The sequence below is a fragment of the Apodemus sylvaticus genome, chromosome 4 (genome assembly GCF_947179515.1).
Source record: "Apodemus sylvaticus chromosome 4, mApoSyl1.1, whole genome shotgun sequence".
In the NCBI taxonomy this organism is placed as follows: Eukaryota; Metazoa; Chordata; class Mammalia; order Rodentia; family Muridae; genus Apodemus; species Apodemus sylvaticus.
In genome coordinates this window covers 81,991,593-82,016,683 of record NC_067475.1, presented here as the reverse complement: position 1 = coordinate 82,016,683, position 25,091 = coordinate 81,991,593, and the positions used below count along the sequence as shown (strand labels likewise).

At 44.5% G+C, this 25,091-nt stretch overlaps 1 protein-coding gene across 3 annotated transcripts in view; it reads left to right on the top strand.

Moving 5' to 3' along the window:
* Positions 1–25,091, top strand: part of Gatb (glutamyl-tRNA amidotransferase subunit B) — a 71,666-nt gene that overhangs the window by 24,219 nt on the left and 22,356 nt on the right. For all 3 annotated transcript variants that reach the window (XM_052180270.1, XM_052180269.1, XM_052180271.1), the window contains exons 3-9: positions 7,177–7,290; positions 9,681–9,879; positions 10,331–10,453; positions 17,048–17,161; positions 19,182–19,266; positions 20,887–20,931; positions 22,746–22,935. In XM_052180270.1, coding sequence (XP_052036230.1) covers positions 7,177–7,290; positions 9,681–9,879; positions 10,331–10,453; positions 17,048–17,161; positions 19,182–19,266; positions 20,887–20,931; positions 22,746–22,935 — 870 coding nt within the window. The remainder of the gene's footprint in view (positions 1–7,176; positions 7,291–9,680; positions 9,880–10,330; positions 10,454–17,047; positions 17,162–19,181; positions 19,267–20,886; positions 20,932–22,745; positions 22,936–25,091) is intronic.

Genomic DNA, 25,091 nt, shown 5'->3' with positions numbered 1-25,091 from the left:
CTCGGAAAAAAACCAAATCAAAAAAAAAAAAAAAAAGTCTGCTTTGATATTGGGTTCATTGTCAGTGGGTAATACCAGGTTAGTAACTGCTGAAGACCCAAGAAAACAGGAAGAAACCAGTTACCCTCTATACCCAGTTATGTGTTTTTCTGGTTGCCAGCCACTCTCTCAAGTTCCCATCTAACTGCGATAACTGGCCAAGAATGAGACTAAACCAACAGCTTCCAATGCCAACATGAAAGCAGGCAATGTTGTGAGAGAACTCTTATTTTTATTTTTTTATTATCAAATTTATTTATTCATTTTGCAACCCACTATCGGCCCTTCCTCTCCTCCCACTACCCTCTCATATTTTTGTTTCTTTTAAAACCAAATGGGGGCAGTCTCCCCACTTGGCCCCAGGATTGCTTTTCATTGCTTAAATCCCCAGGGGTTAATCTCAGACTTCAGTATCTTGTAACCCTGGAAGAGCAGGAGAGTCTGCTCCAGTGCCCTCAGCAAGGCTTGCTGGCAGTGGTGTGAGCTGGCTGTGGGCTGCCTGAGCTTGTTAGTTGGCAGACAGCAGAAAAAAATGAGGCCTCTGGTACTTTAGATCAGAGCATTGTTCCTATACTCATCTTGCCAACCTGTGAGGGGTGGAGCTATGACAAAATGGCTAGAAATACAGCCATAGGCCATAGGGACTCCTGCCATCTTCTTTTACAGGAGTGTTTGCCTATGTGATGAATATGGGATTTCCCACCTTGCTTAGAGAGGGATTTAAATAGAGAGAACTTTCTCCTTCTCTGTGCTAAGCATGAAGAACATATGTAAGCTGTATGAGTATCCATGCATATATCCGATGACTGCATTCCAACTAGTACTTCCAGTGGTCAGATTCCCAATTAATTCTCTTCACCACTGAGTAACAGGTTATTGAGTTTATTTATGGGAGCAGGGAGCTTTTGTATTAATTGTGTTAACTCTCTTTACTGAGTGACAGGTTATCAAGTTTACTTACCGTGGCAGGGAGCTCTTGTATTGGTTTAGGTTAAAAGAGCTTAGTGGTGAGTACAAGTGCTGTCTATACAGATCAGGAAGTTCATGCTTTGAGACAAATTTATGGTTAGCAATAACGACCCATTTTACTGCCTTGTTTTTACTTAATACATTTTAATTACTTTCTCTCTATAAATTAAAAAATTTACCATGCTATATCCTCATTATTAGATTTGTCATCTATAGCATAAATGTCATAAATTGCCATTTGGGCTTTTAGGGAGATCACCTTATAGTCTTTATTGTAATAATTCAGTAGCTGGATTTTCAGTGGAGACACAGTCTTGCTGTGTTGCCTCAACTTTCAAAGGATGTACTGATGGTACTCACTGGATTATGTATGTCATAGCATCATAGGCTGACCAGGTAAAGTCAGAGTAGGACTGCCAGAGGAATGGTGTGAGTTGCACATGTTTGAAAGATGTGCATTTTCCCTTTGCAATACACCCAGCTATTTTCCAGGATAGGTCCTAGAGACAGTCTTAATGAACTATATTTATAATTAATATAATTTCCCATAAAATGCTCAAATCCTAGATAATTAATTTGAGTAGGTTGCAAACCTTTCTTCTGCCAATTTGAGTTCATTCAGTTCAAGCCAGGTAGAGGAGCTACATATGTTTCTTATAAAATTAGTAGCATTTCATCACTCCTGCCTTCTAGGATCTTTTCTATGAGAAAAAGAAGCCCAGAGAATTTTTAGTTTTATGTTGGCTGAACGGACTCAAGAATACAGCACTCTATTATTATTTATTTATGAAAAGAAAAAGCCATAGGAGTGGATGGAGAAGTGTGTGTGCTTACTGTTACATTCGAAGCCTGCATCCAGATCCATCCCTGCCATTCCCCTCATCTTCCTGGTGTAGAGCTAGGGCCAACACCAATTGGCTTTTAGCTGGGTTTGACCAACAGGATGCTTTTCTGAAACAATAATTAACAATTAAGAGGAAGAAAGCTATGGGTGCTTTTCTTTCCTTTTCTGCCTTTGCCAGCCTCCCCGACCCCTGCTGTGCATGTGTGTGTGTGTGTGTGTGTGTGTGTGTGTGTGTGTGTGTATGTGTGTGTATGTGGTGCATGTGTGTGTGTGTGTGTATGTATGTGTGTATTGGAGTCTTTTTTGTGACTGCAGCTCTCCAGCTCCTAGGATGCAGATCCATCATGTTCCTAGTACTCTCTAGTAGCCCCAACTTTCCTCTCTGTTGCTGCAGCCCTAGGATAGGTGTAACTTGTTGCTGTGGGGAATTCGCCCTAGTTGCCTCAGTGTACCCTCTTTGACACCTCTACCCTTCTGTCATCTGTGTAATGAAAGCTTTGCTCTTAATTTGTTCTATTTTACATGCTCAGAGTATTTTCCTTTTTCTGAATGATACATTTCTAGAATAGCTTTGCTTTTATCTCATAGCTATCGTCATTATGATGTTGATAAAGGGAATGTTAAATTATTCATCATCTCAGCTAATGTTTAGTCAGCTTGGTATTATATTTAGATGATGGGGCAAAAGAAGAACCAAGCAGAATGATAGATTGTCCCCTAAGAATTCAGCCTATGAAGCGGGTGGTGCTTCCCCGAGGGCTGTGGGAGCCAAGGAGTGTTTGTATTGGAGTGGTGATGGGTAAGAGCTCACACATCAAGGGTCTGGTTGGAAGCAGCAGTTTGTACAGAGGAACACATTAGTATGGCCGAATGAAGAGTGCTAGGTGGGTATAATGGACCAAGAGGGCCAAAGGGTAGAGTCTAAAGCACTTGGTGATGGGAGCAGGAAAGCAGGACTTTAAGCAGAGGAAGTATCTGAACACGCTGATTCTGACAGAGGCTACTCTTGGAGGGGAGCGTAGGAGAACACCTTGAGGGCAGACTCTTACTATGTCACAGGGCAGAAGCCTTGGTGGAGAGGGGTGGGGTTTGCCTGGAATCCTGGATTCCCAAAAGACACAGCATGGAGATGGGGATGTATTGAGTAATTTGGGATGATTTTACCTGTGCCTGGCAGAGCATCAGGTAAATTTGGTTGAACTCAGGGAGCAGGACTTGCATATTTCGGTAAGCTAATTTCCATACTAGAAGACCTTTTGCCATGTTGGGATCACAACCTTTCCTTAGAGGTCCCAGGCATGATTCTGGGTTGTTTATTCTGCCCTAGGAGCTGGGTATATTTATTTTAGGATATGAAAAAATTATGGTTGCAGTGCTGCTCATGTTTTACAGATAAGCCAAATCAATGGGCCTAAGAACTGATCAGTATCCCTGATTACTGCCCGCTACTCCTGATTCCCTTTTCTAGACTCAGATCTTCATAGTCTCTCCTTCAGTCGTGAAATTTGTTGACTACCCATCCACTGTGTATTTCATCCCTCACTCTGGCTATCACAGCTTCCTTATCTTCCAATGAAAGACTCAACTTTCTAGCTGAGAAGTCATAGTATGAGTTCTTATGTCAGAAGGCTATCCGTGGGACATTCTCTGCTAATTTATAAATCTATAGGCCTACCTATCAGCAAACCTCCTACAAGCCGAAGACTGTATACTGAGTCTTTCAGAAAGTTGGATGTAGCACTTGTGGAGCTGAGCATTTGGAAACATCTATAGAGCTAGAAGCTTAAGAAATAAAATATCAGAGGCAGCAGCCGCCTTAAGTGGCCTGTAATGGGTTGGGTTGTTTGAGGTGCTGTTTTGAGGTTGTGGCAAATATAGTTTTAAGAGCTAAAACTAACTCGCTCTACTCTTTGAAGATCCAGAGTTGGGTTGTGGTTACAAGTCTGAATTCTGCAGTCCCACTGCTTGTCCTGCTTCTTCATGTGTGCACTGAATTACCTCATCTTGATGCTTCCCTTCAGTACATAACAAGACAACATGGCAGTATCTACCTTCAGATGATGATGAGGAGAACATGATAAATGGGTATGGTGTATACACCATTCCTGCCTCCTGACATACCCCAGGGCACAGTGAATACTGGCTGTGAGTCATACCTGACACGGAAGGCTCAGCTTAGACAGGTGTGCGTGTGTATGAGTACCAGGGATTTTTGACTTACTTCCACAAAAGAATTGGTAGGGCTAGTCCTATAATCTTTATAGTCACTGAAATTAATTGTTGTCACTGAAAGAAAACTCTGGGACATACTTTGGTACAAGTTGGTTGTTTGCATTCTCAGGCTACTCCTTTGATCATGTCATATATTCACTTTGTCACTTAGAGAAGTTCCAGAAACAAGTTCAAAAGCCAGAGGGTGGCAGGTACACTTTGAAAGAGCCATCACTGCCTCTAAAACTTTGCGGTTACCCTCTTCCACATTTGAGTTCACTATACCTGAATTGAGCACCACTCTTCAGTTTCTGGCAGAGAGTCCTGAGACTAAGGGATGAACAGAGTTCCCATTCTGTGAAATTTGTGATTATATAGCACTGCATGGAGCAGATTTGATCCATTGTGATGTAAGCGCAGATGGAGCACAGATGAGGCATAGGAAGGATAGCAACCATGATACAAAGTGGTGATATCTCAGTAAGATCTTGCAGGGCATATAAGAGTGGGGATGTGCAGGTTTCTATAGAACTGACCCATAAGTGAGCGCAGGCCGGGGCATAGGAAGACATGAGGTTAAAGATGAAGGAAGGAGCTAGAACATGCCAGAGCAGGGCCTTATGTTGTAGGGATGTTTGGACTAGAGAGAGACCTTAGGTAACAAAATGTGACAAGATACATTTTTAATAGCATCACCCTGGTGATGGAATATAGGCTTGAAAAAGGCAGGGTTGTCTCATCCCCACAGGTTGATCAAGGGCAGGGACAGGGACAAAGTCCTATTTATCTCTGTGTCCCTGATGTTCAGTACATTATAGACATTCAGGAAATATTTTGGAATGAAGACAGCTCAAGTTGAAATTTTTTCATTTTTCGCTCTATCCTCAGAACATGCTGACCTGGCCTTCCATCTGTCACGAGCAGCTTGACTAAGATCATCATAAATTCTCTTTTCTTGGCATTCTTTTAGCTGGTACTCTGTTTACTAGCCCTCTGTGCAACTGTAGTGCCATGACGATTGATGGTTATAATTTTGACCCTGAAGCACTTCAAGGCTCCTAAATCATGAGAAAAAGATTAAAGTATATTCAATATCACTCTAATGTTTGTGTGTTTTACTGCAGTCTTATTCTTTGGAAATTGATGGCTTATAAAGTGCCTGTGTACTTGGTAAGTACACAGTGAGAATATGTGGTCACCCACAACTCCAGACTCTCCTGGTACCAGAACAGGCAACTCACTGTGTATGGTCAGAACAGAATGACCTGTGTTTACTCCATGCCTAGGGGAAGAAGCACACTGGGCCCAAATTTAAGAGGAAGCAGACACTGGAAAACCAGTGAGAGACAGCCAGCAAATCAGATGTAGACCAGAGAGGTGGAGACTGTACTAGCAGACAGGCTGTGCCCCAGCCTCAGAAAGAGCACAGCTCAGGGCTGGGGTTCCAGAAGTATTATAGCTTGTGTGCCTTGACCCCTGTCACCAGGCTCAGATGGGGCAGAGCTCTCCCCAGGTCAATTAGTATTGCAATAACAACAGTTCCATGAGATGTCAAACACTGGCAAGTGAAAGCACCATTAATTAGATCATCCTGGTCCCCATGCACATCTTTCCTTGAAAGCCATTAGTATTACAGAGCTGACAATATTAAGAGACCCAGAATGAAGAACTTGGAAATGCTTGGAGATGGCTCCCTTGGTGACTTTCTTAGATTTCGAGAAAGAAGGGTATGATGTCGTCTCTGAGGGAATTTGTTTGAGTTTCCTTTGGGAGCTTGTATTTTGCCATCATTAGAGATCTGTCTGTGTTACACAGTTTACTTCGAGTCTGTCTGACCAGTCAGTTCTCATCTTCTCACCTGAGAAAGTCAGTCCCCTCCCGAGCAATGGGGATCTAGTTGCCACCCAGGCAAGGGCTGGCATGCTGGCTTCAGAGCTGGCTTCACTTAGCACCAGGTTTCTTAGTCAAGTCTCTCAGGTCTCTTTAGAGGGGCTTAGCTTTTCTGTATCTAAATGCTGGTATAGTACTAATTTCCTTCTTTCTAGGGCTACTTTAAAAGCTGAAATAAATAGTTACTGTGAAAACAGACTGTAAGGCATCATCTAAAATAACCTGGCAGATATAATACTATGTCATATGCTAAATATAATATTATAGAGAAATGTTAACTATTCCAGAGAATCCCACAGATCTTCCATTAGAATGAAGAACTTTATCTCATCTCCTGGGTTCAGTAGCCTCACAGATCTTCCCAGAACACAGTGGGTTATTAATAAGCCATTGAATCCCTATGATGGGGTAGGTAGGTGTTCTAGGGGTTACTTGGTCTGCAAGGTATATATCACATTCATTTTTTAGAAAACTGAGGCAGTTTGTCTGTAGCTGTCCAGAGTAGAAGTGGAGCATGGTCACGACTCCAGAACTCAGCTATCTCCTGTACTGTATTACCAGTAACTAGTCTATAACTCCAAAGCTGCCTCCAACCTTGGGACTGGGTAGTAGCTAGCTGTCTCTGGGTCTAGTGGAACCTAAGAGCTCCAGGAGCCCTGCAAAGCCCAGAGCACAGGCACTGAGGACACTGATCCCAGGACCTCTGAGAGAGGTGGCCATGCCTGGGGAGACAGTGCCCCGCCCCTGACAAACGGCTGTGGTTATTTGGTTTTTACAAGTTTGTTCTTTTTTCCTGCCAGTGAGGCTATCCCATGAGCCTCTTGGATCCCCACTGTCTCTCTCATGTCACACTTCACTACAGCAGGATTCTTCCCTCACAGATCACTGCTTCACATAGACACTGAGTAGCTGCTGACTGTTTGCAGAGAGAGGAAGAAGGGATTTAGTCTATGTAGTGACTGCTCTACTGAGCTTTTTGAAACTCTTCTCTGATGCTGAGTATGGGGAAGGTCCCTGGGATGGCAGTTTATTAAGTGCCCGTGGGACCCCCTGCTGCATGCATGTTGCTTCAGAATAGTTTTCTGATTCTCAAAGCTGACCATACAGAGAAACAGAGAACTCCTGTTGAAGGGCCCAGTTGAATATTCAGGGACGACATCAGGTAGGAGCAAAGCATATGTTTGGCCTGCGGTTCTAAAGGAAGCTTGTTGGTGTTTGTAAAGGTTCTCAACAGGAGGTGTGTGGAAGCCGCAGTGATGACTGGCTTGGCACTGAACTGCCACATAAACAAGAAGTCCCTGTTTGACAGGAAGCACTACTTCTACTCAGACCTTCCAGTAAGTATGCTGTGTGAGAGCACTGGGTGCCTGCCTTGGGGGATGGAAGCAAAGGCCAGGGGATGTCCGCTCCTGTTTTCCATCTGCCCTCTGTCCATCGCAGCAGGAAGTCCTGGCCAGCCCTAATGAAGGCACAGGACCCCTGGCGTTTCCTAGATTGGATGTGATTGTCCTGATTGCTGACTCCTTGCTTAGTCCTGTGCTTCTGTTAGTTCACTCATAATTGAATAGAGCCCAGGAGAGGCTTGGTGCTGTCAGGTTCTCCCAGCCATGGTGTTTGGTGCTAATTGCCTGTTAGGACAAAGGCTAACCCTGTGCCTGATGCAGCCATTAGTTCCCACTGTCACGACAAATACTGGAAGAATGTGCCTTTTTTATGTAGCCAGTCCTAATAAGATGACACTCTGTCATCTCCTAAGGATCAAGTGACTGGACAGTAGTAGGCAGAATAGTGAGCATAAATGAGCACCGACAGTCGAGCAGCAACTCAGTATATACCTGCTTTGCCCCCAAAGTTAGAGGTTCTTTCTTAAAGTGGGGTCAGTGGGATTCAGAGCCAAAACTGAAATGTTGAATGGGTTTCTGAAAATAATGTGTCATTTAATCAGATGATCTGGTAGCTGAGTATGATTTATTAAAAAGCAATGGCAATAAACATTGCCACGCTTCCTTCTCCTGGCACTGAAGATTAGAAGAGTTGGAGTTTGGTGGTGAGGACATAAGTGGAAATAAATAGAAAGTAGAGCAAGTAGGAACCGTAGCTCCCCACAGCCCTCACTTCACAAGCTCTGCTGTATAAAATCAAAAGAAATGTTTAATTTTTCAGTACTAAGGATGCAGCCTAGGGCATTGCACATGCGCGATGACCCTGTACCACCTACTCACATACCACACTACAGTGAAATGTTTTCACTGTAGCCTGTTCTTCCTGGACTGGGCAGTTGAGTGTCTCCAGAACAGAATGGTTATGATGCTGCACAGGACGTGTTTATGCTACAGTGCATTTGCTGTTTATCTGAAACTGAGATTTAGCAAGGTGTCCTAGTGTTTTGTCCAGCAACCTGGACCAGAATTCAGGTTTATATGTGAAGACTTCTATCTGAGCACAGATAGGGAGTTAGACTTCTGTACAGTTCCCCCAAGGGCGATCCCAGGACACCCACTGTCATCATTTCCCAGAGCCTTGTTAGGATTATAAAATTTCCCACCTTACTGCAGGCCTCCTGCATCAGAAACTTTGAGGGTGCTAAGTGTGCTATGGTTTGACATGTCCACTTGATTGTCTGAGGATGCAGAAGTTTTAAAATCCTTCCCCTGGCCTACTTGGGCCCTTATGGCTTAGGGATCTCCTGAATCTGTGTGTGACTTTAGGCAGTACCCCTGACCCCATCTTGCCTGTACTACATAGCTTGTGGGACTGAATGAGAGCAGCAGTGTCCAACAAGTACTGTGGATGCTTTAGCCATGATTTTCTGTTTATCTCCAGTGTTTCCATTGCTCTGTCTTCTCAGCATGCGTTGAAAGTAATTCTTCTTTGTCATTTAGAGCAGTGGTTCTCAACCTTCCTAATGCTGAGATCCTCATGTGGTGGTAACCACCCCCCCAACCATAAAATTGTTTTCATTACTACTTCATAACTGTAGTTTTGTTACTGTTACAAATTGTAATATAAATATCTGTTTTTTCACATTAGTCTTAGGTGACCCCTGTGAAAGGGTTGTTCATCCTCTAAAGGGGTCGTGACTCTTCCGTTGAGAAGCACTGACTTAGAAGGAGGGACGTGCTTCCTCACGGCAGCTGTCAGTTATTTCATGCTCTATGCTATCCATTAGCCAAGTGTGCTCACGTCACAGGACTTTCTGGCCAGAGGGACAGGGAAGGACAGTTGGCTTGATTGCCTACCTGTAAGAACAGAACTCAGGAGCAAGCTAAATGCAATGGCAGTTGCTGTAGGCCTTGTTGCAAGTGGATGGCTAACTGCTTAGCCAGCATTGCCTAATAAGGGGCTCAGCAGGAGCCTGGTGATGAGATGCAGAGTTTAGGCTAATGAGCTAAATGAAAACAATAAATTCTTCTCTTAGGGGCTTCTGACAGTGAGGTTATTGTTATTCCCCAAAATGGGACTGCAGCAAGCAAGGTAGGATTTGTGTTGCTAATTGCATCATTATTAGGGGCTAGAGACTTTGGGTGGGTAATGGAGTAATGGGAAAAGCCAGAAGAAGACAGGTTAATTATGCCAGCAATGTATAAAGTAATTTTTTTTTGTCTCCTTGTTTCTCCTGTTTTTGGGTCTGTTTCAAGTAAACCTTTATGATGTGAAACTAAAAGTGAAGTGAATCCCAGCGTTCAGTTCTGGACTAGTGACTAAATCCATGTTTCTCTGTGAGCAGGCTGGCTACCAGATCACCCAGCAGAGGCTCCCAATTGCTGCCAATGGACACTTGACCTACAGTATCTATCTAGGGAAGAAGCACAGTCAGGTGACCACCAAGACAGTGAGGATCAAGCAGATCCAGTTGGAGCAGGACAGTGGCAAAAGCCTCCATGATGACCTGAGGTCACAGACACTCATTGATTTGAACAGAGCTGGTAGGTAGGCTGGGTCTGCCCTGCTTCCAGCCCTCTCTGCTTCTGCTCTGGGGTCTTAGGCATTTCACTTCCCTTTTAGACTTCTCTCAAGTCAATTGAGAAAGCAGACACAGGAGCCTGACTGACAGAGATCAAAATATCCATGTTGGTATTGGCAGAGCTGATGGGAGTGCACGGCCTGGACCGTGCTCACTGCTAGGCTTGCCAATTACTCAGCCCTGAAATCAGACAGACCTATCTGCCCTGTCACGGCCCACAGTCGGATGTCCTTAAGCAGACATTGAAAGAAATGAACCAAAGTTAAAAATCGACAAGGTTCAGAAGTGGGGGAAGGAGTGGTGGGGCTGCTTTGAGGGTCCTACATTAATGCCAGGTTTTCCCAAGATTTCCCAACTCCTTAGCTGATGAGTCTGTCAAGCCCACGCCAGGCTGACTTACCTCTCTTTGGTAGGAGTTGGCCTTCTCGAAGTGGTCCTGGAGCCTGACCTGTGCTGTGGAGAAGAGGCAGCCCTAGCTGTCAGGGAACTGCAGTTGATCCTTCAAACCCTGGGCACCAGCCAAGCCAACATGGCAGGTAGAAGCTGTGTGGACAGTGTCCCTGCTCCGCATCATCTCCCCTTGCTTCTGGCATGTTCTGCATGTAGCCTATTGAACACCAGTTTTTCTCCTCTTTGAATTCCTCTTGGACTCTTTTCATGAGCCCCAAAACAAAAATAGACACAAATAACATTGCATATACATTGAATCAGAGAGTGTAAAATTGTAAGACCCAAAAAAACCCAAGGGTGCTCCAGCACCCCACGCGTCAGAAGGCAACACCCATATCACTCTCGAGAAACGGTCTTGATGCAATAGCAAGAGGATTTTTATTCCAGAGGCTCTGGGGTCCACAGTCGTACACCGTGCAAGGGTAGAGGACTGTGGAACCCTGAGTGCAGAATCAGGACAGCTTTTATGGGTTTGTAACAAAGCCCGCGAATCACAAACCAATCATTCCTTAGCACTGAGAGCCCCCGTAGTGTGAGCCAATCGATTTGTACCACTCCATAGGTTTTAGGCCAATCAGTTTGGATTATCCTAGCCTGCATTTCGTGGACCAATCAGTTTCCTATTTTCTCCGAGGTCCATAGATAGCTACAGCTAGTTAGCTCATTTCCCCATTTCCCGTTACGGGAACTACTCAAGGCCCTTCTGCCTAGCTCCCAACAAAGGGCGGGCTCAAGGAATATGACCTTTCACCTAGTTTCTAACAAAGAGCGGGGTCTGGAACTTCTGACTTTTTGGGGCCATTAGAGAGTTAGGCTGTATTTTTTATCCTTTCAAGATGAAGTCAAGAGACAAGATTTACCTTCTCCTTGCTTGTTCCATGAGAAGTGTGGAGATCATGAGGTATGTTCAGTTGAGACTTTTCAGAAAAGGACATTGTTCATGTTTACTTCTTATTTTGTGAGTTCTGTACACATAGCCAGTTGCTATTTTGGGAAGATCTATTTCTCATCTTTTGCAAAATGTTCATTTATCTTGAACCATGATCTACTCTGATTTGATGACTACACATTATACATACATAGGTATGTAGAAATAGTAAGATATCAAACTATATCCCATTCATTTATACAATTAAAACACCTTTAAGCCCAGTACCCAGGACACAGAGGCAGGTGGATCTCTGTGCGTGCAAAGCCAGCCTGGTCTACAGAGAGAGGCTAAGGCCAGTGAAGACCTAACAGTGAAACCCTATCTCAAGAAACAATAACAGTAACCCAATATATTATTTTAAAACTTGAGTAAAAATTTGTGTGTGTGTACAGGTAAAGCCAGGTGATTGGCTCTGAATAAAGTTATGATTGCACAGGCCTAGAGATACAGCTCAGTAGAGTGCTTACCCGGTGTGTGTGAGGCCCAGGTTCAATTCCCAGCACTGCAAACAGACAGAGATTATATCAAACTGCCTTGATCTTTAAGTTCAAACAGAGAGACACTTGTTCTCCTGGGTCTGGAGTATGATGAAATTACATTATATACATGAGTGAAGCTATCATAACAAGCATTACTTAAAGTAAATCATAGGTCAGCTGACTTCTGTTTCTTCATGACAACTTTGTTATAGGCCTTGCTCAGTGGTCCTTCGCCTTCCCTTAAATCCCTGAGAGGGAATATCTTCCATGGTTCCCCCCAATTTTTCCTTTCTAGAGACTGTAAAACCTTCCACCATGCTTGGCCCTTCCTAACAGAATATAAGCTCTGTTTTTAGTCTTGGTTCCGTAGCATGCACATTACAGTGGCCATAGTGGGCACTTAGTGTCATTAATGATGATGTCCGTCTGCCTGCTGCTGCTTAGTACTGCGGGCACCCTTATCACATCACATAGGTTTGCGTGTTACAGAGGGCCTTCTGAAGCTTTAAGGTCAGACTTGTCCCATAGAACATTTTACACGTGATAAGTTGTAACTTCAAGAGTCCTAGCACGAGGGAGACCTGAAGACCAAGCTCGCTTATCTGCCTTCATCTTTAAAGGCTGGAGAAGCAGCCCCAGAGTCTGAGTGGCATAAAGGTTAGTCGTGTGGGAACAAGGGGATTCTCTACTTTCCATGCATCACTCATGCTGCCGTTTGTCTACAGAATGGAGATGAAATTCGAGCAGGTTGAATGGTTATCCATTAATGCACTAAGCGTTGATTCTGTATCATGTGTTTACCTCCCACAAACCTATGAAATAATCAACAGGCCACTTGTTAGCTGAGGGAGAGTCCCATCTGGGTCCTTACAAGAGGGAAGCCACTGTGGTAGGAGCCTATGAATCAGTGGCAGCAGCAAGTCATTAAATCTCATTTGTTGTTACACTGTCTGCACTTTGTGATTCTTTTCAACACAAATGGGCAGCTTTGCCTCCAGTACAGCAGCCAAGAAGCTCAAGTGCTTTGGAGCACTGAGTGTCGCCTGGAGGCTTCAAGAGTCTGACTTCTGGGCCATGAGCATTGTTGAGCCTAATGCCTTTGCTCACTGTTTTCATCCCACCCCCGTGAGGTTGTTGTGTCAACACTGGAGGCTGCACTTGGAACTGAAGGCTATCTTGAAGAGGTGCCCCTGGAGACCAGTAGACGTCGTGCATATGGACTGAATTGTGAACTGTTCTGGGTCTATTTATTGGGTTCCTGGCAGTTTTGCTGATGAGCATGGCCCCCCATAGCCCAGTGTCTGAGTCATTCTTTCTCATGCTCAGCATTTTGCTGCTGCTAAAAGAGATCCCCAAAGCAGTGTGTTGATCCAGATGTGAATGAAAGCAGACTGACTACATATTCCAACACTAGTAATGTCTACTAGTTAGGATGTTTAGTATGTGCTTATTAAGTTTATCCTGTAACTTAAAAAAATAACATTTCTGGGAGATGGTGATATGCCTGTTTATAAGTAAAGAGACTGAGGCTAAGAGTCTAAGACTCATTAGAAGTGTCTACACTGCAACTCACTGCAACTGAGCCCAAGTGTGCATCCATTCTTTACACATGGTATCATTCTTGCCATTGGTAGCCAGCTGGTATCATGCTGCTGTAGATACCTGCATAAGAGAAGTAGGTAGTGGAGCATGCATGTGGACAGAGAGCTGGGATCTGGGTTAGAATCCAGGCCTGTGGCGTTTTAGCACTTTAAAAAGTCATTCTCTGAAGCTATGTTGGGGAAGAAAGAAACAGAGGAGAAAAAGAAGCGAGGAGTCAGAACTGGGGTTCTGGTAGGGAGACAGTTTGGGAAGGCGCAGGGGTGCCCGAGTGCCTTGGTCATCAGCACTACACACAGAGAATGGGTGCACCGGTAGCCACGAAGCTGCACTCCGACAAAGGCCGTGCTGTGGATGCTGCGCCTCAGCAGGGTGGTAAGGGGGCTGCTTCTGTAGTCTCCACTCACACGGATGAGTCTGCTTTATGAGTTATGTTCACTGAAATTTGATCACTTTTGGCTGGGGATGTAGCTCAGTGGTAGAACCCTTGTCTAGTAAGTGTGGCCTAGGTTCTATCCCAGAGCTACAAACAGGTTTTACTCACCCCTGCCCCACAGTCTCTTCTTTCCATTCTGGAGATTATTCAGCAGCCTGAATGACTCCACAGCACCCCCCCATCTATGCCGCAGACCCCCACTGATTGCAGAAACCGGTTTCTATCCCAGTCTTTTATTCTTGTTGTGCAATGTGTTTCAAAAGAAGAATGTGATTGCTTCTTCACTGTGCTCAGTGGTATAGTGTATAGTTTAACTGTTCCATATATCTACTTGGAGAAGATAGAAATTGAGCTTGATGACATCCTTACACAGGAATGAAGGCCCCCCTCAGTGGGACAGAATGTACAGGGGTAAACCTGACTGGTAAGGCTTTCATGCACTTGAGGTAATTTGACTTAATTTGTTTAAAAGGCGTTTTTGTCTTCATGAGGTAGAGTGTCTTTTGTTAATGTCTGATACTATATGTGGATCCAGGCTGGAGAACTCTCTTTCAACACGGCAGGATACTAAGTGATTCTCCTCAGACATTTATGTAGTATGATATTCTCTGGAAGAGACTAAAATTCATGCCTTTATTTCTCTTCCAAATTAGAATTCTAAATCATGAAAGACAGAGCCATCTTTATAAGTGAGTAGTAATTCAGGGTCCCTTGAGCTTTTTTTTTTTTTTTTTTTTTTTTTTTTTTTAAACTGTCTCCCAAGCATTGAGGTTTGGTCATACAGAGCTCAGTATACTTGGGCAGTTTTCCTTTGAGCTTAATGGGCCTTTTGTGTGATCCCAATTGTAGATTAGTTCTAGTCGTACAGAAGTGTAGTACTTATCTGAAAACTGTGAGACAGAAACCAGCCGGCTTGCCTGCTGCTCGGCAGATCACTGGTGTGTTGGGGTTCATCATTCAATGGGGTTAATTCATTGGATAATAACAGTGGCCTAGACCTAGCTCCAGACTCTGGGAAAGGCCTTGTCTATGCTGTGAAAACCCTACCCTCACCAGGAAATACATCAACAAGCAAAACAAGATTAATTATGATCATTATTTTTTAATGAAATAAATGACTCTCAGTGCCAGAATAACTTGGAAAGTGGCAATATTGCTTTTATAGGCCACTCCGTAGAGTTAATGTTTAGTTAAGAACCAAAGAATACCTAAGTCAAAGAGTTTGGCCTGAAAAAGAGTTCACAAAATACCACCAAGGTTACCAAGGTGAAAGGTAAGTGGAGAATAGTTTGGCAGAATTCAGAAGTGTAGCTCTTCCACGTGATGTGGGAACCATGGAAAGATTCAAGGGAAAGAGAGACCTACTTTCATTTACCCCTTAGAAGCTATCATAGCTTCTATGGAAAGCAGATTTCAGGTCAAGAAGGTAAACACATCTCCTTTGAGAACAAGGGATCAGGCACAAGGTGACGCTGCTTCACAGCGATGGCAGAGATGATGGAGAGGTAGGTAGATTTAAGACAGTTCTTAGGACAACAGTTCATGGCAGGCTGGTGTGGGAGATCAGGGAGAAAAAAGCAAAGATGGTTCAAAGAAGTTCAAAGAGATAGGGCTACCTGAGGTGGGAAGATAAGGGCAGGACAAGAATTTCTTTGCAAAGCAGCAAGTCAGGATTTGGAAATTGGAATACCTGTAAGGCCTGGAGCAGGGCTCAGAGGAGAAGTCTGCCCATGGAGACTTGGGCAGCATGAACACACAGATAATATTTATGCCTGTCCGAAGAGCACATGAGTAATGAAGAGAATCCTGTGTTTTCACAGGAAAGGGACACAAGCAAAGTAAATGGAAGTTGAGTGTTCAGGAAAATCACGATAGCGTTGTGCCCCCTACGCTGATGTAGCATGATGTTTCCAGAAGGAAGGAAACCAGAAAATCCTGACTCACAATAGAATTGTGAGTTTGAGACCAGCTTGTGCTATATAGCAAATCTGAGTCCATCCTCAGCTTTGAAATAAGGCCCTGTCTCAAAAGACAGAAGGAAAAAAAATGAAGGATTAATTTCTATGTCACAGTAAGGTGAGAACAGAATGTGTCTTTGTTCTTTGGCTTTGGCACCAAGGAGGTTGTGGCACCACTGACAAATGGCATCTTCAGAGATCTGGGGACAGGAGCCAGGCTGCTGTGGGTTGGGATGAACTGGGGTAAGAGAGTGTAGTCAGTATGTGCTCTAAATTGTTAGGATTCGCCTAGAGGGAGAGCAGAGAAGTGGCTCTGACTGATGGGCTGAAAATTGGGCTCTTGGGAATAGGTTGTGAGGCTTCTGTTTGTCTTCTTAATGAGAAATAAACATTACATCTATACACACCAGAGAGAATGCCAAGAAAGACCCATACGCTGTGTGGAAGAGAGTACTACTAGTAAGGTCCATGTCCTTGGAGGGCACAAAGTGATTGAAAATTGGGGCTTTTTCATTCTGGTCTTAGCAAGAGTTGACAATAGGTATCACTCCTCTTTTATGTGGCTTAGATTCCTTGTATTCTGAAAAGCTACAGGACCTCCACAGGGAAGTCCTGATGAAAATGTCTAGTAGAGGGAAGGACACATGTAGTCTTGGAGGTTGAGCCTAAGGGGAGGCAGAGAAGGATAGTAACACGGAAGCCAAATCTGAGGTGCACATTCTACTACGCAGTCTCTGCCTCAGCAAATCCTCCGGACAACCAGGAAGGCTTCAGATGAGCTTATGGAAGGCTTCTAGTTACAGTGCCTGAGAAGGGCAGAAACAGCTCAGGTTTCAGCTCCTGCCCTTGAGCTGTAAATTCTCAAGGACTGTCTTATAAATCTCCTAAAACCACAGATTCCTACTGCACTGGAGAGCAGTGGGGGTTTCACATAATTAGTTTTGAGGCTTCCCCCAAACCCAGTTTAGATACTTTGAAAGTAACTGTAAAGCAGAACTGCAGCGAGAGCCTCTAATTTTAATAACCTTATTCTCATTTAGCACACAAATACTCGATAGATTCTTTCAGCTGGTGCATCCAAAATGTCTGTGTGTGCAGAAGTACAAGCATATTTACACGTAGCTCTGACTGGCCTTGAGTGGGCAGTTGAGTTCTCGCAGCTGGAGTGTTCTAAGTAGACAGAAAATCAAATTAGATACTACCGACACTGGCATCTGCCCACCCTACAAACCATATTGCTTCAAAGAGTTTCTACAGTTTTGTGTTGTTTCCTTCAGAGGGTCAGCTGAGAGTGGACGCCAATATATCTGTGCATCACCCTGGGGAGCCCCTGGGTGTCCGGACTGAAGTCAAGAATCTCAACAGCCTCCGATTCTTGGCCAAAGCCATAGGTGAGTGTCAGTTTGGACTCCTGTGCATGTGTCACATCTTGTTGTAATGTGCAACAGTGCTTAGTGGCTCCTTCAGCAGCCTCTAGTTTTCACAGTTATGGACCAGGTAGTGTCCTGCTGGGCCTACCTCCACTCACGCCTGCAGCTCTGGGAACTGTCAGGTCAGCAGAGGCAAAGATCTGAGATGACCTCACTCGCATGGGGTCACTGTAACGTGAGACCTCTCCACCTACATGGTCTTTTGTCTTCACTTTGTGTGGCCCAGGCTTTTGTATTTGCCAGTGATGATCCCAGGAAGGTATAGACAGAAGCCTCAAAGTTCAGTTGAGTCCTAAATCCTAGAACTCCGCTCACAGTGTCACTTCCAACACATTTTTTCCAAGGCATCTTAAATTTAGACCACACCCAAGGGGAAGGAAATAGACTCCACCTGTTTTGAGAGTATTTACAAACTTTGGTGGCTGTGTACTGCCATACATCATTTGCTTTATGAAGTCAAGTTTATTCATTAGACTGAGTATAGTTTATTTGGTTAATGTTTTTCTCCTTTTTACCATGTTCAGCTAAGAGATTGCCTGTACAGTCATGGTCTCCTGGAGCACACAGTGGGTATTTCACCAATGACAGATATATGATAATAGCTTACATAGAGCAGGCTAACTCTAGGGGCAGTTCCACAGAAGTTAGAGACTGAGTCCAAGAGGAGGATATCTCAGAAGACTCAAAGTTAGTCTTTAAAGCCGGAGACTTCCAAAGGGGAGGGGTGACTTAAAAGTGAATCCTGTCAGGTACACAGAGAGCAAGCCTGCTGAAAGGTATGGTCACCTTGCTGCAACAAAGATGTATAGAAGGCGCTCGGTCTCTGGGAAGATTAAAACAGTTCAGGAGGGGTTGTTCTCATCTGTGTAAAATCTTGTGTCCCAAACACAAAATGATAGCCAGTCTAAATAAAGACACTTGGAGGGACATAATTTTAGAGAAAATTAAATTGGTTCAAGGGGTAGTAACTCATGGGGCAGTGGGATAAGGGTGAAGATGGAGTGTCTCTAAAAGGGTACACTGTCAACCTTCTAAAGTCATCAAAGGGGTGAAAGAGGGCTCATGCCTGGGCTTGTGAAGGACCCCCAGACAAGAGGAGTGAAGTCTGCTTTCACCCTAAACATGCAGTCTTCAGGGCTGTGTTGATCTAAAAGGTGGTAACAGTGACCTAGCAACAGGCAGGCAGAGTTTATGACTTGTCTGCTATGGTGTACAGAGGAGCCCTCCGTAGTTTTTAGCTGTCCCTAACCTCTTTTTGTTGTGTAAGTGCCCTTTGGAGCAACAGTCAGAATTCAGAATTCTGCCTGTGTTCAAACAGCCTAGCAGAACCAAAGCTTGGCACCATGGGTTTAATTCTCCAAGTCTGCAACTTTCCCACAAGGTTTTTCCAAATCCTGTTGGACCTCATGTCAATCAAGGAGAACACTCGATGAGAGGAGGAGCACAGCTGGGCCAGCCTGCTGCCTTTCAGCAGCTCAGACTCGAGGGTTGAGATCTGAGCAAGGACGAGCACTGGGAAGTTGGGGAGGCTTGACTTTCTCAAAGGAGCCTAGTTTCTCAAAAAACTGAATTTTCCTCTCCAAGGTGTTCATACATTTTTATCCATATTTTATGTATAATTCTGGAGGGTTAGCAGGCCCATCTGCTGGTTTTCACAGGATAAGGAATTTAGTGGCCCCAATTCTAGATCTGTGGTCACTAGACCTACACATCAGTCCCAGCCCTTCTACCACAGTGCATACAGTCTGCTAGGTTTTTAATCTCTCTGAATTGATGTATCTGAGAAAGGAGAGAGGAGGGAAGAGGCAAGCTTCTTAAGGCCCTTCCCAGTAGTGAGAAGAAAACACAGCCTGCATGGGAGTGACCATTGTAAGCAAGCTCCTGGATTGTTTTTTAACTTAACGATTGAGAATGGTTTCTACTTATTGCCTGTATGGATTAAAGGTATTCAAAATATGCTAACTTACTGTGTTTTTCATAGACTATGAAATTCAGAGGCAAATCACTGAACTTGAGAATGGAGGTGAAATTCTGAATGAAACTCGTTCATTTGATTATAAGCTGGGGTGAGTTTATATCAATAAGCCTGTTGGCCACAGCTTGACGATTGGGCCTTAGCCATGGACCATGTGACAAAGGTCCTTAGCTTGTCTCTAGCCATAAGAGAAGAGACCACTGCATCCCACTGTTCCCCATAGGGATGAGACCTGGACTGCTGAGGTCTGCGTCAGCTGGTGCAGGCTTACCCAGAAGTGCTTACTCTCAGGTCCTAGGCTCCCCTTGCTTTCAGCTTGCCTGCTTTGTGGCAAGACACTTCATTCCCCTAAATAAGGTGCCAGACTGCTCACAGCCTAAGCCTGACATAGAACAGAGCTAAGAGCTGGAGAGAGGATGCTGTACCAGTTACTCTCCTATGCCATTGTGAAACTAGGAGCCTATAGCAGCCTATTTCAGCCTGTGGTCCCAGAGTCAGCATCCGTAGCAGCCGGGGAGGCCTAGCAGCAGTGGGTAGAGCAGGAAACAGGAGGTCAAGTCTTCAACCACACACACAAAGCAAAGAGAGCAAAGTGGAAGTGTGGCAAAGCTGTGGACTCCGAAAACCCACGCTCAGTGACGCACTTCTCCAAACTGCACTGCCAGCTGGGGACCCAGTGTTCAGGGACCAGAAATGCCTCTTGGGGACATTTTGTGATCAAACCACCTCAGATACGGTTTTTTTAAATTGTCTTTCTAAGCATTCTTTTCTTTGTTACTGTGTTTATATTTATGTAAATATCTCCTATGGAAATCTTAAAAGCTTGAATTTGCTTGTTCTTGATTGAGACAACCCTATGCCGGTCACTGTTAAACTATAACAAATATGTGAGCTATTCAGCTTATAAAGAGCAAAGGTTAATTTTGGTTCACAATTTCAAAGATCCCAGGCCGTGATTTATTTGGCCTATAGTGGCACATCATATCTCAGGCACCCGGCTGAGCGACACTGCTCACTTCATTGTCAGTGTGCTGCCCAGTCTTGATGGTTAATTAGTGAAGTACACTTCTGGGTATGCCTGATGGTGTTCCCAGAGACCACGAGACCCCAGCATAGTGATTGATTAGGCCCTTCATGGAGTCCTATGATGGCATTATTAGAGGTGGGGCCTGGGAGTATGGGAAGTGGAAACTAAGGGTTCTTTGGAGAGTCAGTTGTGTTGGATGGTGGTGCTGGGGCAGACACGTGATGTGTCTCACTAATGCAGACCTGTCCTTGGGTCATATTGTACTCTGTTTCTATATGTTTATTTCTTTGCTTGCTCTGCCCTGCTTTCCTACCATGATGGACTAACACTTCTGAAACTACAAACTAAAATAAATATGTGATTTTCCACTTAAGCTGTTTCTATCAGGTGTTTAGTAAGAGTGGAGGATGTAACATACTAGGAAACAAAAGACAGAGGGAGGTACCAGGGTTCCACAGTCTCGGTTAAGGGCATATTCTAATGACCCAGAGGCCTTCCACTGGGCCCCATCTCTTTCCAACACTTTTAACAGTTCTACTGGTAACTTCTTAATAGGACCAAGCCTTTAACATGTGGCCTTCGGGAGACATGCTTGAGCTCCAGCCCTTAGTAAGGCCCTTCCCTAGTGTCTAGCCAGAGCTGCATGCAGTGTTCCTTTAATGCTGTCTTATCTGACTGTTGCAGGTGCACCGTGCCAATGAGAGACAAGGAAGGAAAGCAAGACTACAGGTGATGCAGAGCACCAACATATAATTGAGGGTCTATCTCAAACCCATTTGAAAGTCAGCATAATGATGCTGGAGAATTTTGGAAACCACTTGTTGTTATTACATGACAGGAATCAGGATTTCTTATTTTATGCTATATGTAAACTAGGAGGAGTGATATTTTCTTGACTTGTTAGCTGTAGAGACCCTTGTTTCATAGGACTCAGTTGATAGAAGGTTATCTGTTCACAAACTTGTGTAATAAAGATGGTGTCCTCCCACCAAGAGGATGGCAAGCAAGGGTGGGCCTGGGCTTACATTTGGCAGTAGATCCTGTACTACATTAAAGTCCTTTGGGAGGATGTAAAAAAGAGACCAATCTATCAGTGGAGGTCCCTTCCATCCTCAGAGGACGCTGTCTCATGGCCAAGAGAAGCACATCAGGGGCCACAGGGTCATCAGCAGAGTCCTTGTTAGGTGGTAGGTTCTGTGTTCTGTTCCGAAACCATAAGGGCTACTGTGTAACAGAAGATGTTGACATGCAACAAATAAGGAGAGGCTTAGTATAAACTGAACCTTTTACTTTTTCTCATAGAATTCGGCGAATTACAAAGATGGAAGCTTTAGTGATAAAGTTGTTGAAATTTGCTTTCCTTTGTGAAGTATGATGTATCTTCATTGCCATACCCCTGTCATGCCCCTATCAAAGGCAGGGACATGTTTTGTTATAGTGGTCTTTGAGATTCGGGCTGTTCCACGAGACATTATTTTTCTCCCATGTTGCCCCTCCCTGTAATTTCTTACTGCGCCTGGAGTTTACCTTTTAACTCAGGCACTGGCTTCTGCTAGAGCCCCCAAGCTAGATAGCAGTGGGTCTCAAGAAGCCTCCCTTTGGGTTTGCTCTTGCTTTCAGAGGACAGACTGGTCCTATCTGAGACTTGGTACCATGTTTAGGAATTATCTGCCCTCTAATCTCGTTCCTCCCTGCATTTGTTGAGCACTCCCCTGTTTCTATGGAAGCCCTTTGGCTCTCGTGGGCAGGGGAACAGTGCTGGTTCAGAACAGAGGGATATTTTTCTTTCATCCAATTAATGCAGTACTATGCCCCATCTGATTATTAACAATGGACTGTTTTTAGAGCAACGTTGAATGGAAAGTGTTGTTGGAAGTGTCGTTACATGTGTCCTCCACCACTCATTTTATGTCCTTTACTGCAACAGTGAACCAGTGTTGCTGCCTATTAGTCATTGAAATCCATGGTTTACACTGGGATTCTTTCAGTCACTGCTGCACATTCTGTGCATTTGTCCAGTGGTGTGAACTGACCAAAACACAGAGCACATTCACTGCCCTGAGAGGAGCCCAGGCTCCACCCAGTCCACCTTGTCCCTCCCCACTAGCTTCCACATTTCATTTAGGCAAAGTCTCCTCTCAAAGTTTCCTGCTTCTCAAGAAGGGAAGAGCCCCGCCCTCTCTTCCCCATTGACTTTTTATTTGCTGTAGAGTATTGCTAAAAATAGAAATTTTAAAGTAGCAGAAGTCATTTTACTGCCTCACAAGTAATTATTCTCTGGTCCATCAGTATCCAGACCCTCTCTGACACCCTCCACAATAGTATAGACCAGAATGTGGTTTAGTACTGTGTTACTCTTTCTCCCATCTTTATTCTGTAATGTTGATGAATGCATTTGCTGTGGTCTCTCACTGGGACATTGAGAAACCTTTGCAAGCATTATGATTTTGTACCTAGCCCAAAAGTATTCCTTTCATTGTTAGATTTGCAGTTCTAACCAATCCAGACACCCAGAATCAGATCTGTCTGTTCTCTTGGTTTAGGTTTATGCCAGAGCCCAACCTGCCTCCCTTAGTGCTCTACGAAGACACATCTCTGCCACCAGGTGCAGACTCTCAGCAGGTGATCAATATCGACCAGCTTCGGGCCATGCTCCCGGAGCTCCCCAGTGCAACCAGAGAAAGGCTTGTCCAGCAGTACGGGATGCTGCCAGAGCACAGCTTTGCCTTACTGGTAAGTGTCCATTGATCAGAAACTAACCACTCAGGAGCCTGGGTGATGCTCCTCAGGGGCCCCTGCTGCCACTGTCAGGCGCATTGCTCCACTGCTCCTCCAGACCCCGCTGAGGCGGGTAGGGCGCTGTACCTTACCTGCTGCCCTTGACAGTACATGCTTGCCTGCTCGCCAGCACAGCCAAAAGCAAGCAGAGCCTCCTGGCTGCACACAGGAGCCGTGGAGACCTGGAAGGAACTTCAGAGCTTATGGATGACTAGGTTCCCACATCTCTTCAGGACAAAAAAACAAGCAGCCGCCCTCCCCAAAAAACAGTGTTTAGGGTTTCTAGATGTTTAATGGTGTTGAGCCAAGATAAGGTGTTACTTTCCCCGAAGTTAGAAAGCATTTATCCTGTATAATATGTTGCAAACTTACTAAATATCTTCTTTCTGTGAGACGTGAGGATGCCTCTTTGGGGGCTATTACAGACTCTAATGACCTTGAGGTAGTTTGGGGATTTTCCATGCTTTTCAGAACTACTTGGGGTTTGTGGATCTCTTTGTCATGACAACAGGAAAGTGATGCAGCTTCAGTGAGCCTGGCATTCTGTCACAATTGTCCTCTTGTCAGCAGGAGAAAGTGGGAAGTTGTTTTGTAGTTTTGGGTAGTTTTTGAGACAGGGTATCATAATCTTGGCTGACCTTGAACTCCTATTGTCTTCCAGAGCAGCAAAACCTGTGGAAACCAGATTCTTGCTTTTTAAATGATCAATAATAAATATATGGGGGTATTGGTGTATGTGTGTATGTATATATTCAATAACCACAACATAGTGGCTTATAGTGCAATAGGCAATCTGTTGATGGCTGAATGATTCTTTTTGTCCTAGTAAGTCAGCTACTTTAAGAAGCACTGTGCCTTATATGAGAACTCCTGATTTCTGACCAATAGTGACTAAGCACAGACTGCTCCTCTGGTTTTTTAGGTTAGCTTGATCACTGCCTTTGGTCGGGAGCCATTGTGTCTTATACATACACCTATGACAATTGTCACTGCATTTAAGTTAGTAGCATATCTTGTCCAATGTCTTAACCTTCATCCATCTTTCCCATCATCTTTGCCACGTGAACTCAGCACTGAATTACAGACCTGCATCTTATTATTCCTCAGCTCACCTCAGGGAAGGAAGGAGGGACCAAGGATGTTTGGCTGCAAAGACATCAGTGCTGTCTCTCCATCTGGCCTTTGCAACCCTTTGAGGTAGTTTGTAATACACTAAAGTTTCTGGGTCATGTCTTTGCTCTAGCCCACTGGCTCTCGACATTCCTAATGCTGGGACCTTTAATACAGTTCTTCATGTTTAGTGTCCCCCTAACCATATTTTGTTGCTCCTTTATATATGTATTTTTGCCACTGTTATGAATTATAATGTAAATATCTGATATCTAACCCCTCAAAGGGGTCGTGACCTCCAGGTTGAGAACCACTGTTCTAGCCTAATTTTCAGAAAGAATTCTTGTTGTAGAGCCGGGTGGTGTTAGTGCATGCCTTTAGTCCCAGCACTTGGGAGGCAGAGGCAGGCAGATTTATGAGTTTGAGGCCAGCCTGGGCTACATAGTGAGTTCCAGGACAGCCAGGGCTACATAGAGAAACCCTGTCTCGGAAAACCAAAACCAAAAAAAACCCCAAAAAATACAAAAACTAAAGAATTCTTGTAGATTAGCTTTTTTCCATAAGAAAGGAGAAAGGACCTCCTAAAATCTTAAGCACACAGCTATTTCACTGCCTTGAAAAGCAGCTCTGAGATGGCTACCCTTGGCCCCTGGGATGTCTGCCTCACTTTGCTGAATGAACTCTGTAAAGATATGTCTGCGCCCTGGTCTTCCCTGAGTCTGGCTGCTGCCGGCCTTGAACCAGTGCCGTCAAGGACAATGCCAAATGAGTGAACCTGTTTGAAGAGTTTATGGACCTATTAGGGAAAACTAAAGTGCCAAGATAGCAGGTACTGTGTGAGGGATGCGGGCAAAACTGTCCACCCCTTTTTAGTGTTTATGTTTATCCCTAACACTGTGCCTGATCAGTCTCAGGGAGATGGCAGTAGATAAGCCAGCTGGCTATAGGAGCCCAGAGGGGATGTTGAACACCATGTTGACCATACCAAGATGGAGGTAGGG